The 18,852-nt window shown below is 36.2% G+C and overlaps 1 protein-coding gene and 1 long non-coding RNA gene across 4 annotated transcripts in view; one reads left to right on the forward strand and one right to left on the reverse strand.

The window, feature by feature from the left end:
* Positions 1 to 18,852, reverse strand: part of LOC106620721 (uncharacterized) — a 37,922-nt gene that overhangs the window by 8,964 nt on the left and 10,106 nt on the right. For 2 of the 3 annotated variants that reach the window (XM_014239306.3, XM_036373940.2), the window contains 2 exons: positions 15,033 to 16,644; positions 3,166 to 4,844 (listed from right to left, as the gene is read on the reverse strand). In XM_014239306.3, coding sequence (XP_014094781.2) covers positions 3,166 to 4,844; positions 15,033 to 16,644 — 3,291 coding nt within the window. Of the gene's footprint in view, positions 1 to 3,165; positions 4,845 to 15,032; positions 16,645 to 16,704; positions 16,953 to 18,852 lie in introns of all 3 variants that reach the window. The other variant, XM_070106731.1, reaches the window with a different exon arrangement.
* LOC106620723 (uncharacterized) lies at positions 13,671 to 17,530 on the forward strand. The gene is made up of 2 exons (XR_011395416.1): positions 13,671 to 14,376; positions 17,374 to 17,530. It is a non-coding gene; the product is annotated as an uncharacterized lncRNA (long non-coding RNA).

Here is an 18,852-nt window from a genome sequence, read left to right on the forward strand (position 1 = left end):
TACTTGTATATGCATTTTGAGCAAATCGCGCAGAACAAATGGATCACAACAACAAGCTGCAGGATGACAAAGCAAATATGGCCCAATTACAGGAATAGATCAAAGGACTACTACTACTACAGACGTACTTTTACTTACTCTGACGGGGTACTGGCCTTTTGAGGAGCATGCGCTAAAAATTGACCTGCCTTATAATAATAGTTGCCGCAGCTGCAAGCAAGAAGATAATACGGAAACGGTCTTCCACTTTCTTTGCGAATGTCAAGCTCTATCACAAATCCTGCACAAAATACTTGGAACCCATCAGGCACCAAACCTTCGTTCACTAAACGAATAACGGATATAAGTAGTTTCATTGAGACCACCAAATGGTTTGAGGGCAACGATGAAACGGAATAGCAAGATTATAAGGTCCTACGACAGCGCATCAAAATGGCATATCCAGCGTTAATTGAGCCCATGGTGACAGCACTCATATCCATCTACCTAAATCGACTCAGCTCGTCACGCTGATAGTTTATATACATATGTTTATACTTTATAGTCTCCAACGTTTCCTTTTAATTGTTACAAACATCGTGGCAAAATAAATATACCCTCTTTAGGCTATAAATATACAGTGGATCACAGCTTATTTGATAGAGCAGCCGATATAAATTTCGAATCTCAATATTTTCTAAATTGAAAGGAATATTGAAAAAATTTAAACGCTATATTATAGAGTAAATATTATTGAAAAAGGCGCTACTAGAGGAATGGCAGAAAATTACCCTAGAAACCACACAAAAGTTGGTCCAATCAATGCCAACCAGGATCCAGGCTCTTGTTAAGGCGAAAGACTTTCATACAAAATATTAAGAATTTAAGATTGAAAGTGATTTGTTTAAGTTATTTTGGAATGAATTGAACTGTATCAAATAAGCTGTGACCTGAAATTTAGCAGTAATTTTAATTTTATATACATATATTTGAAAATAAAATATTTTTTAAATAAATGAAGTACATCATATATATAAAATTCTATACTCTATAATAAAGCGTTTAAATTTTTTCAATATTCCTCTCAGTTTAGAAAATATTGGGATTCGAAATTTATATCGGCTGCTGTATCAAATAAGCTGTGACCCACTGTACATAAGTGAATCTATGAGGTATATTTTTGAATTATATTATATATATCATATGCCTAACATTAAGATTTTCGAAATTATGATTGGCTTTATAGTTTATATATTGTTCAATATGTAAGATATCTTCCCACCGTAACCGGTTCTACGATACCGGAATTGGGATATTATTTCGGAAATCTAACCCTGGCTGGATCGGTAAGTAGAAGTTAAAAGTGTCATACTTGGATGCTGTTTTTATCCTTTCTGACCCGTTCGGGCATTAAGTTCAGCCCGGGCTCGGTGGAATTTACCGACGTGTTCTAACCTGCACTATACGTGAGTGGAGGGTGCCATACGTTGCTAAGCGGTGCAAGAGACTGCAACCGCCAGCCTATAATTGCGTCGCCACACCAACACGGTGTGACAACCGCCTCTGCGGGTGCTGCAGTACCTACAACTACCATCTGCATACTACTCCCTCACGCCCAGGATTACAACTAGACAATCGACACAAGCTAGAATTATACAATTTAACTACAACGGATTCCAGAGTAGGATCGAAGAGATAATAAAATTTTTGAGCTAGGAAAGCGTATTGATAAGATCGCGAGTGAGATAATGGTAGAAACCTTGGCCTCACACTGCATAACACTGTGCAATATCGTCGTCTCAATGACGATACTACCATAAAATGTGAGGGCAAAGCCATCCGGTCAGGCGATGACGGTCTCGAAATATTTTATTTATCGCCCAACAAGATATCACCCGAATTTAAGTGCGCTGCTTAATGATGAGAACCATTTGGTGCAATACGACTTTAACGCGCATAACTTGACGACCTATGCTAACTCTTGTATCAGACCAACCGCCCATAACCATCTCCCATCGGAAACTCCCCGACTTCACATAATTTGCTAAAAGCACTTCACCCATTCTTACGCCCTCAATCGTTGTCGATATGTGGAATATCGGAATATACCTCTCATTTCCCCAGTATTGAAGACATTTGAGGCCTTCTTGCTCCCAAAATTTACTCACCATCCGAACCACTAGCAAACAAGGTTAGGTTTTAGTAGTGCACTGCACCACCACAGCATTTATTTTTATAGGTATCTACAATAGTACTACAGATAACAGATGCACTCAGTGCCCTTAGGTTTTAAACAGGTGATTTCACAGGTATGGTGTCCTCTCCCCACTAATTTTAATTGTTACTCCTCGAAACTCCCCAACCACCAGCGGATATTTCTATCACCTCATACTCTGGTGATTGTACCATATTGACGATGGGCAATGGGATAGATGACATGTGGTCGAGAGTAAACAACTATCTCAACAGTTTTTCTTGATTCTTCTCTGCAAGGAGACTAGCACTCTAAGTCCACAGCGACCTTATTCACGAACTGGACAAAAGAGTTCAGACTGGACCTTAATATTGCATTCGATGGCTATTATTGGATATTAAGATGTTCCACTGAACTGCCTCTACTCTTTCTCTTTGCAATTATTGCCAAAGTACATCACCGCAGCAAAGTCCTCAAACCGCTAGTCGGCAGCACCTGGGGAAAAGAAAAACAACGTGCATCCAAGGCAATCGGCCGGTCGGTCTTAAACTAAGCAGCACCAGTATGGTCGTTTGTATGCAGTATGTCGTAGCAAAAGAAGCTATAGACTTGTCAGAACGTTGCATTCCGTACAATTCGACGTCTCCCATCAAACACTCAGACAGTAGTGACCATTTAATTTTGGTTAACGAACATAATTAATTTTTGGTCATTCCGAGAACCATGTGGTTATAATTTTTATTGATTGTTGAATTCTTAAAATTAAAGTTTTGCTAACACCCAAAGGTATTTCCTCGGCTTTGATTCTTGCAAATTGCCAGAGTATAAAATGTTCGGTTACATCCGAACTTAACTTCCTTACTTCTTTCATATAAAGACCACCAGGAAAAATATTAAAAAAATATCCCCGAAATATTTCGATGTCTTTAATTATTATATTTAATTATTATCAAACGCAAGATTTATATTTTAATTAATCATAATAATCTTACCGGCAGAAAGGCGTCGACACTCTCCTAGAGGCAGCCATTGAGGTGAGGTATCATCCGTAGCTGAAGAATATGGTGGTCGGTACATATCTTCATTACTTATTCGATGAGAATATTTTTCGCAATTTTGTGATTTTGCTAAGACGTTAATGAGTTTAAAAGACTTCCAAAAGCTAACGGTCCTTTCTTGAATTATAATCAGCACATCCATTTCATAATATATATAATCGATTGGACCGTTCACAGTTTTCACAGGATTATTTAATTGACGACTGGGAGCACTGAGGAAATGAATACCCAAGGGAATAACACTTTGGGTACTACTATCTTTGGTTCGAATAACATATGACGTATCATTATGATCCGATTTAGGCTCGTGTGACATTTGACTAGGACTATCAATTTTATTTAATTTCAGTAACGTCGCCTCGTCATAACTATTGGTTGTTGATGAAACAACAACTGTGTCATGATCAAGGTTGCACATTGGGGGATTTATATTCGTATTATCTATCCTGCTGTTTGCTAAATCTACTGATGAAAGCATTACAAACGATTTTGATCTAAGTCGACGTCGTCCTGTCGATGTAGTTTGGACTTTTTGTATCGGCGATGAAATGCCTGTATTTGATTTTTTCAATTCTGAACTTTCAGTAGACGTGTCGGGTGGAGATGGTGTGCTTTTATATGTTAGCCTACTTTTATGAAGGCGTTTGTATTTTTTTTTATAATCTTGATTCTTTCCTTTTTCCAATGTGGTACTCTTTGTTTTAGATATATCACTTTTGGATGTTGAAATTATACTGCAATGCTCAGGTTTTACAATATTAACAGTTGGTTTTGCAGCCTTTTGAATTTTATTAGGTGCTGTTTTTATTCTTTTTACCAACAATATTTTACGGCTTCGAAGTTGGCGATGATTTTTTATCTTATGCCAAGGTGTGGCGACAGCCAATAATTTTCGTAAGCGGTCCTTTTTCTTTTGCTTTGAGAGTAATGACAATTCTTGTTTCTGCGCATCCAATGATTCGATACCATTTATTTTTATATTTTTATCACTTTTTTCAATGCATACAACTTCTGTGTCATTTGAAAGTTGAGTATTTAGTATTTTTGTTTCAGCTGAAAAAGTTTCTACTTCTACGTCCACCATTCGATTATTTTCGCGTTGTAAATCCTGCCGCGGTTCAGGATTATGTAAAGTGTCTACAATGTAAATACTGGGCTTCATTTTACGCGAGGCTTCTAAATATTTTTTGAACTTGTTATGTAACTGTCGTTTCATAGAATTCTGGTGTTCTACACTATTCGAAATCAAGGTATTCTTAAATGACGAACACGCACTGTTCTGTGTTGGTGAAGGTCTATATTCGGTGTCTAATATATTATTGTTTTTTTGTGATTCATTTGGTGTGGGATTGCTGTTAAGCTCATAGTCATAAATAAGATCACTAACCGAAGAGCGGGGACATGTTGAAGTACCATTTGAATTTGTCGTATTACGTTTCAAATGGCATAGCAGCTTTTTGTGTATCTGCACAGTATCCTCTTCTACGCATTTTTTAGGAACTTCGCAGGATACATTACAAACGATCTTTTCTTGTTCTTTAATATTTTTTCCATTCTCTTCTCCTAAGATATAAGAGCATTTTTGATTCGCTGGAGGCCGAGACTGTTTATCCCTGAAAGTACAAAGTAAATATCTTTTTATTCGTACAGGTAAATATGCTTATGTACACAAATATACAGTTGTACAAAGGGACTGAGAGCAGTATTCGACTTCGACAAAACTTACTGAGCAAATGTACTTGTACACATTTTTTTTATCAAATTACCCTTGTCTACGAGTAATATACATTTTCCCTAGTCTCCTTTTTATCTATGTTGGTTATTTTAAACTTCTGTCTGAAGTTAGTTGCGTTCATAGTCTGGTTGTAAAGTTCTATGTCGTCGATGAATTCAAGGAATGACTTTAACCGAAAGCGTGCAGGCCTCACTATGTAGGTATTCAACGGGAGACATCGGGAGGCATCCTGTTATTCTACATAGTGTAATGTCCTGGTATGTCTGAAACTTAATCGTGCCAACAGCGTTTCTTTGTCTTTTCCTCAGGTGCTGCCGGCTAGCCACTTTTGTTCTGATCTGTACTTTGGCAATAATCGCGAGTGTACCACTTAAAATTTTAGGGTTTGGGATTTTAATGCCATCTACTTTAATATTAGGATCCCGTCTGTGCTCCTTTGTCAAGTCGTTAATATGATCTCTGTTGAGTTAGTGTAGAAGAGTATTAGGCTCCTTTCAGAGAAGAAGCGAGAAAGATGAGATAACCGCTGACTTTTGAACACATGACATCAAACCCATTGCCTGACGTCAATATTGTACAGTCCTCTGCATATGAGGTGATAAAAATTCCCTCGGGTGGTTGCGCGAGTTTCGAGATATGGAAGTTAAACGGGCGGGGAGAGGACACCACCCTGCGGAATCTCCTGTTTAAAACTTCTTAACTTAGAATACTGACCTCGATATAGTACCGATAATTAAGAATCGTCCTCTGACAGTGTGATTTTCGATTTAGGCCACGAACTATCTAGGCGTTTATGACGCTAAGTTGAATGGTGGTGCGGTGCACTTAACAGATGATGTTGATGGTGTGCTAGACTCATATGGTGAGTGGAAGTCGGGAGTAACAAGGCCTCAAGTGTATTCACTACTGGAGAAAGGAATATGATCGGATCGGATAAGACTCCCCTAGGTCGGCGGGTTTCCTAGGTTTCAGTAGGGGGACCACTCTTTCGACTTTCCACACATCGGGTATATAATATATCATACAGATCAACATATTTATTCCATATTTTTTCGATTAAGTTAAGGGTTTACGAAATATTACTGAGTATTAAAATATATGTACCATATGTATATATATATAAATATGTATATCTGTGCAAGCTGTAACTGTAAATATTGAGATATACATATACCTATATATATATATAAACTTGATACACGTGTTCCTTGGCAAAAAAGTAAGGACGAGTTCGTAAATGATGGTAATCGGACCACTGTCACGCCAACAAAACGCCATTAAAAGAAAAAGTTTAAAGTGTCATAACTAAGCACTAAATTAAGATATATAACTGTAATTTAGAATAGGGGATCGCAGTAGCAAGGGGCAAAATTAAAAAAAAAATGGGCGTGTCCCCGCTCTCTAAAAGGTTTAATGCACATATCTTCCAAACCATTGAAGCTAAAATAATCAAATTCCTTTAACCCTTATGTTAGTAACCAACTTTACCGACGTCTTTTAGCAACCACGATCTGAGTATTATTATTATTTTGTGTATTTTATTAAAAAAAAATTTTCTAAAAAATTGTTTTCTTCAAATATTAATAGTCAGTGACAATTTAAAGAAAAAAAAATAACAACGTAGAATAAAAAATAAATAAAACAAGTAAGGAAGGGCTAAGTTCGGATGTAACCGAACATTTTATACTCTCGCAAAGTCAAATGGTATACTCGTTTGAGATTTCTTTGTGGATTGACTGATATTTTCGGTAGAAGGTCAACTATAGGCACTGGGGTCCACATATTTAGTACTTAGGGGTTTGAACAGTTTTGGTTCGATTTAGACAATTTTTGGCCGCAAGGTGGCATACTTTAATTGCATTATTCACGCAAAGTTTTACCCCGATATAATCATTGTTACCTGATTTGCATAGTGGAAAGTGAAAGAATCAGATGGAATTGAAAATGGTGTTACATGGGAAGTAAGCGTGGTTGTAGTCCGATTTCGCCCATTTTCGCACTATGACATAGAAACATAAAAAGAACGTTATGCACCGAATTTGGTTGAACTCGGTTGAGCAGATCTCAAGATATGGGTTTTCACCTAAAAGTGGGCTGTGCCACGCCCACTGACTAATTTTGAACGCGGTTCCTATAAAGCCAATTTATACCATCTCAGAGATAAAATTTAATGTCTCTGGCGTGTTTAGTGCTTGATTTATCGCGCTTTTAGTAGTCTTTAACAGTACCGTTATATGGGGAGTGGGCGGAGTTGCCACCCGATTTCAACTATTTTCACACCATCAATAGAAGTGCTAAAAACATTTGCTTAAAGTGAATTTTGTTATTCTAGCATTAGCGGTTTAGGAGATATGCACATTAAACCTATTAGAGGCGGGACCACGCCCACTTTTTAAAAAAATTTTAACTGCAGATACCCCTCCCTAATGTGATCCTGTGTACCAAATAACAGTCTTGTATCTTATTGCGGAGCTTAGTTATGGCAAGTTATTTGTTTTTGATTAATGGCGTTTTGTGGGCGTGGCAGTGGTCCGATTACGCCCATCTGCAATACCAACCGTCTCATGGTACCAAGAAACATGTCTACCAAGTTTCATAAAGATATCTCAATTTTTACTCAAGTTAGAGCTTGCACGGACGGACGGACGGACGGACAGGCAGTCACCCGGATTTCAACTCGTCTCTTCATCCTGATCATTTATATATATATAACCCTATATCTAACTCCATTAGTTTTAGGTGATACAAACAACCGTTAGGTGAACAAAACTATTATACTCTGTAGCAACAGGTTGCGAGAGTATAAAAATTAACTCACAAATAGCTTTCTTTTAAGTTAAAAAACGACGATTTGAGAGCTTAAAATGAAATATTTAATTTTTTTAAGTTATTCACACAAATACACCGCGGTGGGTACCCGGTTACTAACATAAGGGATAAAGCGCGATAAATTAATGACTAAATATGCCAGAGAAATTAAATTTCACTCCCTAGATGGTATGAGAGGACTTTATAGGAGCCGTGGCGAAAATTGTACGATGGGCGTTACGTTGCACCACCCACTTTTAGGTGAAATCACATATCTCGGGACCCGCTTGACCGATTTAAACCAAACTCGGTTATAACAATATTTTGACATTCCTATGTGGCAGTGCAACCACGCCTACTTCCCATATAATACAATTTTAAATTCCATCTGATTTTTTCACTCTCCTGTTTGCAAATCAAACACCAAAGAATATTTCGGGATAAAGCTTTGCACGAATAATGATTTTAAAGTATGCCACCTTCTGAACAAAAATTGTTTAAATCAAACCAAAACAAGTAAGGAAGGGCTAAGTTCGGATGTAACCGAACATTTTATACTCTCGCAAAGTCAAATGGTATACTCGTTTGAAATTTCTTTGTGGATTGACTGATATTTTCGGTAGAAGGTCAACTATAGGCACTGGGGTCCACATATTTAGTATAATCATTGGAATTGAAAATGTGTTATATCGGAAATAGGCGTGGTTGTAGTCCGATTTTGCCCATTTTCGCACTTTAACATAGAAATATGAAAAGAACGTTATGCACTGAATTTGGTTGAAATCGGTTAAGCAGATCCCAAGATATGGGTTTGGCGATGCCACGCCCACTGTCTAATTTTGAACGCGGTTCCTATAAAGTCATCTCATACCATCCCAGAGATAAAATTTAATGTCTCTGGCGTGTTTAGTGCTTGATTTATAGCGCTTTAAGTAGTTTTTAACAGTACCGTTATATGGGGAGTGGGCGGAGTTGCCACCCGATTTCAATTATTTTCACATTTGCTTCCAGTGAATTTTGTTTTTATAGCATTAGCGGTTTAGGCGATATGCACATTAAACCTATTAGGGGCGGGACCACGACCATTTTAAAAAAAAGTTTAACTGCAGATGCCCCTCCCTAATGTGATCCTGTGTACCAACAGTCTTGTATCTTATTACGGAGCTTAGTTATGGCAATTTATTTGTTTTTGATTAATGGCGTTTTGTGGGCGATTACACCCATCTGCCGATTACACCCATCTGCAATACCAACGGTCTCACGATACTAAGAAACATGTCTACCAAGTTTCATAAAGATATCTCAATTTTTACACAAGCTTGCACGGACGGACGGACAGACAGTCACCCGGATCTCAACTCGACTATTCATCCTGATCGTTTATATATATATAACCCTATATCTAACTCGATTAGTTTTAGGTGATACAAACATTCGTTAGGTGAACAAAACTATTATACTCTGTAGCAACAGGTTGCGAGAGTTTAACAAGTAAAAACGTTAGCTTCGGTTGCACCGAAGCTATAATACCCTTCACAAATACAAAGGCTCCTTACAAGAACTTAATTCCCATCGTTTAGTTTGTATGGCAGCTATATGCTATAGTCTTCCGATCTATATTGCCTTAAATAATAATCCATGCCGAATTTCGTGAAGATATTTAAAAACTGAGGGACTATTTTGTATATATACAGACAGACGGGCATGGCTAAATAAACTCAGCTCATCAATACTACCCCCAATTCCCATATACTTGTACTACTTGTACTTATACAGTGCTTACTCATCGAATTATGACCGATAGGCGAGTTTAAAAATTACGACTTTGATAATTCATATACAAAAAATAATAAAGTTGGAATAATAAATTAGGTATCATTTTATCAGTTGGAACATTTGGTTGGTCACCTTGTCTCATACAAACGAGTTTTCTGGATTCGGATCTGTTTCGAATCGACATTTGTCACTCAAGATAACTTAAGTAATGAAATAAAATAGAAAACATTTTTTTGACAAATATTTTATATGTTGTTATATAAAATAAAATTTTAAGAATTATCTTTCTCCAGTAGGAGTTCCTGAATTCCTGATGCAACTGGGCCCAATAAAATCGCTTCTGACGCATTGTTAATGTTAACTTTGGCTTCTTTTCTGGTCGCCTGTAAATTAGCCCATTTTCATACAATCAACGATGTAGTGCACTAAATGATACCGTTATGCAGAGTCATTTAGATTCTTCAAAATTGGTTTAGATCCCGAGTTTCTATTCTCCATAACCTCTTGAAGAATTTTACGGTCAGTCGTTGTTTCTAACCATTTTTGCAAAATTTACTACAGATGATTTCGACAAATGAAGTTTTCCAACTACTTGAGAATAACTGTACTAATTTTCCTTCAGCTATGCGAAAATTTAAATTTTTTTAAACCGATAAGTCATTTTTTTACCCATACCTTTTAAAGAAAATAATATAGTTATTTCTAATGCAAAACTAATTTCTGATAACTTTTTTTACTTACCTCTGCGTTCACTTGTGGTGAAGTAATTTGTCTACCGCTTTTTATTCTTTTATTATTTACTAACTGCTGCAATTGCACGAAGGATGACCTTCCTTGATATCTCACTTTAAACAAAAAGGCCCGCTCAGTCAGATCAATTAAAAATAAAGCTTCTCTTTTGGTTGATATACTTTTAACAACATTGGCAGAGTTGTCATAGTTTATATGTATCATACATAAAAGAAGAACCATCCCGTAACTTATATTAAAGTTTTTTCGCAAAAAAAATCCATATACTAAACAAATATTACTAAGGACAGACAAATTAAAAAAAAAATTGTCATCGGTAGTAATTCAATGAGTAAGCACTATAATGATTTTTGTTATTCTAACAAATTTTTGCCGAATGTTCGGCCAGTGAGCATTATTATACTCTCGCAACCTGTTGCTACAGAGTATAATAATCAAAAACAAATAAATTGTCATAACTAAGCTCCAAAACTGTTATTTGGTTTACAGGATCACATAAGGGAGGGTCATCTGCAGTTTAAATTTTTTTTTAAGTGGGCGTGGTCCCGCTCCCTAATAGGTTTAATATGTATATCTCCTAAACCACTAAAGTATAACAAAATTTACTGAGAATAAATGTTTTTAGCACCTCTATCGACAGTGTGTAAATGCGTGAAATCGGCACTGGGATCTGCTTAACCGATTTCAACCAAATTCGGTGCATAACGTTCTTCTCACAATTCTATGTTATAGTGCGAAAATGGGCGAAATCGGATTACAACCACGTCTATTTCCCATATAACACCATTCCAATTCTATCTGATTCTTTCACTATGCAAATCAAGAAACAATGATTGTATAGGGGTAAAACTTTGCGTGAATAATGCGTTTAAAGTAGGCCACCTTGTGACCAAAAATTGTCTAAATGAATATGTGGACCCCAGTGCCTATAGTTGACTTTTTACCGAAAATATCGGTCAATGTGAAAGATATATAATGTCAGCTAGGAGTGAATAAACGACAGTTATCCCATTAGTTTCCGCTGAGTGAATCAGACGGCAACAGCGCAAGTCAATTTGCTAGCATTGATCATTTTGCGTATTGTTCTTAAAAAAATTAATAAGAATTTAAAAAACGGCAACTACAAATTGTACGCAATTTTTTTGGGGGAAGAGGACCTCATATATGAGATATGAACTTCGAACTTTTTGTATTAAGACTTCTAACATTTTGATTATAAATGCTTAGCGAATTTCTACCCATCAGTTTTTTATATCGGTGGTTACTTTTGGTAATTTAACAATGTTTTAGGCTTAAATTCGCGTACATAAGCCCCAGGTGATCAGAATAAACTACCTAAGATCTCAATGACATTGTAACGATAATCCAGACCCTGCTTAGGGGGAAAAGCTGTTTTGTATGAGTTCGGACCATAGGGAGAGGGGAGTTAACTGTCTTTTCATTGGCATGCAAAGAGTTGATTAGCTGGGACTCATTGCATGCAGGACATAGGTATTGTATGTCAGGGTATATTCTGGATAAGTTGGAGTTTCAACTGTTATAATACCCAGAACAAACAGAAGTTGCGCTAGGGTCACTCTTGTTTCACGTGGCAACTCGAGCTCTTGTTCTGCAATTGGTTATGTTTGAAATCCAAGTACGCCATTCACTAGAAGGGTGTTAATAATTCCACTGTGAATGCCGTTTAGTGCCTATCGGAAATTTGGCCGTGTCCGAAATTTGGATATTGTTCCAGTTCGTCGACGTGGTGTTGGAATGTTCTCCTGATTTCCCTAGGAGGTGGCTCCGCTACAAGTAGGCGAATGCAGGGATGGTTTCTGAGAAAACACCCGAGAAGAAACTGCTTGGGCTCCTGATTAGTACATTAACTTTTCCACGAAGTTTGTAACACCCAGAAGGAAACTTTGGAAATCCTATAAAATATATACACATAGCCAATAAAGTCTCCGTTCCCCCGACACATTTTTTCAAGTGAAGTAAAAACTCAATGTAAATAGGTAATTCAGTTCAAATTTTCTGCATGTATTTCTTCTTTATATTCTTAAGTTCAAAATGCAAACACAAAAATGTATATTCCTATTTTAATTTTTGTGATAACGGGATTTTAGGCACCATCAAGTCTGCGTTCAGTTAGCTTGAATTGGAAATACCATTACTTCTCATGAATTTCTTCGTTCTTTTTACGTAGATTCTATTGTGTTTTAATATAATTAGTCGTTTAAAGAGCTCGTGACGCGTTTTAATAATATTAAAAAAAAAATGAAAACCAAAGGAAAGAAATAAGTCTGTCGGAAAGAAAAATTATCATTAAGTTGTGGAAAGATGGCGAAAGTTTCAGAAAAATTGGGCAAACTATTGGAAGAACGTATTCTTCTGTCCAGCGCGTCGTAAACAATTTAAAAAAAAAAACGGAATTTTAACGTCAAAACCGTGATCTGGCCGTCCGAAAATATTATCAGCCCGGGAAGAACGGAAAATAATAAATATGGCGAAAGTTAACACAAAGATTATTGAAAACGTAAATATAACCATTAAAAAAACAATTTGTGCCGAAACTGCTAGAAAAATTTTACGAAAAGCTGGATATCATGGTAGAGTTGCTCGAAAGAAACCATATACAAGTATTTCACTTGTAAACAGGCGAAAGTAGATAAGTCGCCGGAATTCTGGAGACAAGTAATATTTTCGGATGAAAGTAAATTTTGTATTTTTGTCATAAAAAGTCGACAAATTGTGTGGCGCAAGTCAGGAACTGCCCTTGAAAAGCAAAATCTTGTTGGTACAGTTAAACACGGAGGTGGCGGAATTATGGTGTGGGGTTGCATGCCGGCTGGTGGTGTGGGTCAGCTTGAATTTATTGAATCCACAATGGATAAATGGGGTTATTTGAACATTTTAAAAAACAATTTGATTTTTATAGGATCTGTTGGAAAAAAGAATTCATCAGCATACAATAACAAGTAAAGAGGCTTTGCGAAGTGTTATGAAAAAAGAATGGTCCAAGATTACAGCTGAGGAAACAGATAAGTTGGTAAGATCAATGCCAAATCGATTGAGCGAGGTTTTAAAACAACGCGGGTATCCAACAAAATATTGAATTTAATTTTTCTTTATCATTTTTAATACTTTTGTAACTAATTTTAAAGCTGAACACCGACTTAATGGTGCCGATGTTTACATCTCCTTACACTAAAATTCCGTTATCACAAAAAGGAAAATAGGAATAGACATTTTTGTTTTTGCATTTTGAACTTAAAAATATAAAGAAGAAATACATGTAGAAAATTTGAACTGAATTACCTATTTACATTGTGTTTTTACTTCACTTGAAAAAATAGTGTCGGGTGAATGCAGACTTTATTGGCTATGTGTAAGTATATACACTCAGCGAAAAAAAAAACCACGCAGTCAAAAATTTTCTAATACTCCATTTTTAAACTGTTACTATTCGCTCAAAATACGCTATTTGTCTGATTTGATTTTTTTATTATGTGACTACATTGGTTTACCGGTATTCCTGAAACCATTAGTTTCCCAACGTGTTTATTTCAGTACTTGCGGTAATTTCTTTTGAGTCAATTGTAAAAATAAGCAAAGTTGGACATGGTGTAGTCAATAGAGAAGAAAGCATAGCTTTATATAAAAATAAATTATCCAAACGTTAAATAACTCGTGAAATGGACATAAGTGATTGGAGTGTGCGCAATATTATTAAAAATTATACGAAATTTAACTCTTTAAATCGAAAGAAGGGCAGTGGGGGTCCGAAAAAAGTAAAACCTTGTCATGAACGACAAATTAAATGGATGTGCATTACTGATCGCTTTCAACATGCTGGAACAATCAATTCAATATTTTACGAAACTACTGGGATAAAAATAACAACACGTTCTATGCAAAATGTCTTGAATAATCTTGGATTACGAGCGCGACGTCCAGCCAAAAAGCAACTTCTTATTATTCTTAAAGGATCTGTTAATGCCGAAATATACATTGAAATTTTAAAAAGAAGGCTCGAACACACCCAAAAAGTTTATTTTCGGGATGATTCAGCCCCTTGCCATAGATCCAAAACGGTAAGTGTTTTTTTTTTCATTGAGTGTATATACAAGTATAGGTCGAGAATCGGATGTCTGATTGGTTTGCTTCAAAAGACTAACAAATGTGTAAAAAGCAATGGTCAATATTATGATTAAATTTGTAAATGATGAGCGTGACGAATTTAACCATGTCCGTCTACCCGGCTCTATTTTTCAGATATTGATCTAAAATTGTGCAGACAAAAATTGCGAGAATATAAACTGTTTGGTTACACCCAAACTTAGGCAACCCATAATTTTTTTACAAAACTAGGATTGAGTCGATTAGTTATGTTATTAGCCAATTACTGCACCATGGCGGTTGTATTTCAGTATATCATATCATATTTTAATGTACTTTCTGTAAATGTGAAAACATTTTGCTGAATTTGTGTTTAGTTCAAATGCAGACTGTTTATCGGTCTAGACTTAACAGTTATTTGACAGCGTGTTCAATAAAACTACTGTTACTTATGTTAGTCTCCCAGCCTTGTTTAGTTTATAGTAATTTCTAACGATTAGGAGATTAACTAATATTTAAAATTTAAAAGGCGTAATAATTAAACTATTTTGTTGAATTAGTTTGTGGTTAAGGAAATATACTCGTGTATTGACATTGCATTTTGATATAGTAATAACCACACTTCACTTACCATAAATCTGCTGACATCCCGAGATTCACAGTAGATTCTTTCTTATCAACAATTTCGGCTGCATTTAACCTTTCGCCTATTGTTAATTGTACATACTCATCGTCCAATGTTAAGTCTTTTGAATTTGTGATTTTTTGGTTATTTTCACTTTTCTCCTGTTGCTTCAAACGGCGTACACGCAAAGAACGCCTTGTTAAATTACACTTGGCCAATTCAGCTACTGCATTTGCTACTGCATTGGCAGTGGACAAGCCGGTCAATCCCAAGTAATTGCAAAACTCTTGTTGTTGATGGCATGTACTGGTGGATATAAGGTTTTTGGAAGTTGGGGAAAGTGTAGAATAGGACTGCTCAGCTTCATGTAGGGATGTAGTCATTATTTCTGTTTGTAACTCATTGTCTTCTGATTGGTGAAGCGGAAATTCTGCGTTTTTATCCGTATTACTAGGATTAAAGCTATGTGTATTCTTTGACATTAATATAGATACGTTTAAGGCAGCTGAGTTCGGCGTCGGTAACTGGGTGAGAACGGGTAGCGGCAGCTGTTTTCGTGGCAATGTAGGCGTTTTAAACAATTGACTCCTTTTTTCATAGAGTTGTTGACTTTTATTTTGTATTGCAAAATCCAAACGCATTTGAATAAGACCTCGAGAATTTGTCTCAGTCTCTCCATTAAATTTATCAATTTCTTTATTCAGGCGGCGTAACTTAAAAACCGATTCCTCATCTGCAGATGGCCGAGATCGACGGGCTACATGCGATGGATATCCGCCTATTATCATTTTGGAATGACGACGAATGGTCTCTTTTGATTCTAAAATATCACACGAAGACTTTCCATTCAGAACTTGATTTCCATGCTCCGAACTTCTAGGGCGTAGCTTTTGATGATTGCTGTTGGATTTTTGTTTGGAAGTAAGACAGAAAAGTAAATCATTTTCAGAAGAGGATGTAAATGTAGGCGTAGCATTCCTTCCTCTTAATAAATGTTGATGTTGACGATTTTTGCACTCAAATTCGAGAGCTGCTCGCATACGACGTTGTGCCGAAAAAGTACCAATAGCAGAAGGTTTCGTTTTTTCATCTTTTTCTATTAAAGTAGTCGTTGTAGTAATCCTAGGCAGGATATCATTTCGAAATACGTTAAAATTATAATGTGCACTGTTGAAAGTGTCATTCATATTTTTCTTGCTTTGTAGAACTCTTTGCTGTAATTCCTCATGTTCTCGGAAAATATCATCAAAACTATCCACATCTTCCACCTCACTGAAATCAATATCACATTTCCAGGCGTTAATCTTTTCGTCCAAAGACATTTGCGGTTTTTGCGTTGTTAATAATGCCAGATTACGCTCAAAAACGTCTCCGGACAATGTGGTTTTTTGAAGAACAGCCCGTTTTCGGGGATTTGAAGGAGAACTTACTGGAAAATCGCTGGTGGTTTCAGTAGAACACTTGTTTTTGTTGCTGTTGCTATTTACCATTTGTTGATTTAAACGTAAGCGCAACTGAAGCTTGGAATTAATTTTCTGTCTCTTATATGCCTCCGAACTAGTTGTCGACTTTGAGCAGATTTCAACAATTTCATCCACAGGTTTTGGTACGAGATCATCTAAAACAAATACATATATAGATTGATAAATTGCACACCAAAATTTTGCGATATTCCTACATTTATGAATTAGGTACCAAAAAGTAACAACCGGTGGGATGCGTATGATGCCACCAATGCATATTCATGAAAAATTACAGCATTAGAAACATAGCAATAATGTTAAGTTTTATTTCGATTTAATGATCGATGATTAATCATATTATAAACAGCGATGTTCAACATATCATAGATAAGATTATATCACCCCACACACATCACAGCAGTAGATATGTGGACCAAGGACTCTCAAAATGCATCCCACGAGCCTGAAGAAGTAGAAATAAAATTTAAAAGGAGGTACAACTTATAAATAAATCAAAATCGTTTTAAAGATACAGCAGTTAGAAAAGAAGCTGTTCGGAGCGCTAAGTTACGGACTTGAAACTTTAAACGCGTTTTTCTCAAAACTGTGTTTTTCAAACTTTCCTCCATCGTATCTCAAAAACGGTTTGACCGAATAGTTGAAATTTGTAGGGAACACTCAGCACATGTAAACGCATGAAATGAACTATTATCAATCAAAAATTCTCAAAATTTTTTTAATAGCAAAAAACAAAAAAAAAACGCAAAATTCCCAACTTTTTTTTTAAATGTCTACAAAAGTCCAATTTTTCGTATATTCATTTGATAATAGTCCATTCTGTACGTTTAGGCTTACATATTAAAACGCCGCTATTTTTGTTTTAGATAAGCCAATCAGCCGGAAACGTGGAGGAAGTGCGAGCCCTTTTCGATGCGGGAATGTTCAGAACGCTTTAACTCATGTTCTTCATTCAATATTTTTAGCTTAAAATGTAAACTTATGCTGTCTTAATATATTTTAATAAATGATAATAAACTTGAAGTTCTATCTATTTACTGCCGCCAACATAGAGATCATAATTTGGCCGAACTTGTCAAATAAAAAAGTTTTTTATACAAGAACTTGACTTTGATCGGTCAGCTTGTATGGCAGCTGGCCCGATATCGGTGATACTGACAAACGAAGAGAAAAGGACGGGGAGAAAATCAGATCGATGACTCAGACACTGAGGGACTAATTCGCGTATATACAGACAGACAGACGAACAAGCCTAAACGACTCAGCTCGTCACGCGGATCATTTATATATATCGGGGTTTACAATAGATGATATGATTTCTAAGTGTCGTTTTGGCCATTTTTAATATGTCATAATATGTAATCTGTAAATTTTTCATATTATTCAGTATGTTTACAATTTCATCATGGACAGATATACGCAAGAGCAATGTTTACAAATTATACAATTTTATTATCAAAATAATCGTTCTCCAATTGCAACTTTTCGTGCGCTTTTGCCATTTTATGGTCGTAATAATCGCCCATCTGTGCCCGCTATTCGTCGAATTGTTAAAAATTTCGAGAGTACATTTTCTTGACATAATATTCAAGTGCCAGACAAGGAACCGCTCGAAGTAATGAAAATATTGCTGCCGTTCAGGCAAGTGTTGCTGAAGACCGCTATTTGTCGATAATAAGACGTTCTCAAAGATTTGGGCATGCATCCGTAAACGTCGTGAATTTGCTCACTTTACCTTGGAACAACTTGAAAACGATAACGATTTTTTTAAGAAAATCATCTTCTCCGACTGGGCTCAGTTCATCTGATTGGTGCGGCAAATGAACAAAACTGTCGATACTGGTGCGAAGAAAACTAACGTTACTTTCAATGGAGCAGTATAGAGCGATGATAACCAACTTTTTATGGCTACGTGTCACACAGCACGTGCAACAATTGAATTAATGCAAGACAAGTTTGAAACTTCGATAATTTCAAGAAATTGTGACATTGAATGACCTCCAAGAAGTTGTGATTTAACACCACTAGGCTACTTCTTGTGGGGTTATTTGAAGTGATTGGTCTATAGCAATAAACCAGACTCTCTTTAAGTTTTAGGAACCAATATTGAACGTGCTATTCAGACCATAGGACTTGATTTAGTGAAAAAAGTACTCGAAAATTGGGTGAATGGAATTCGTTCCTGCAAAAGAAGTCGTGGAGGCCATTTTAATGATGTTATACTTAGAACGTGATTGTATATACTTTATAGAGCCTCCGACGGCTCTTTCTCGGTGTTAAAAACTTCGTGGCAAACTTTATACATTTTGAAAGTTTAAAAGTTCTTTCGAAAATATAGCAAGAAA

Source organism: Bactrocera oleae, chromosome 3 (assembly GCF_042242935.1).
Source record: "Bactrocera oleae isolate idBacOlea1 chromosome 3, idBacOlea1, whole genome shotgun sequence".
NCBI classification, from domain to species: domain Eukaryota; kingdom Metazoa; phylum Arthropoda; class Insecta; order Diptera; family Tephritidae; genus Bactrocera; species Bactrocera oleae.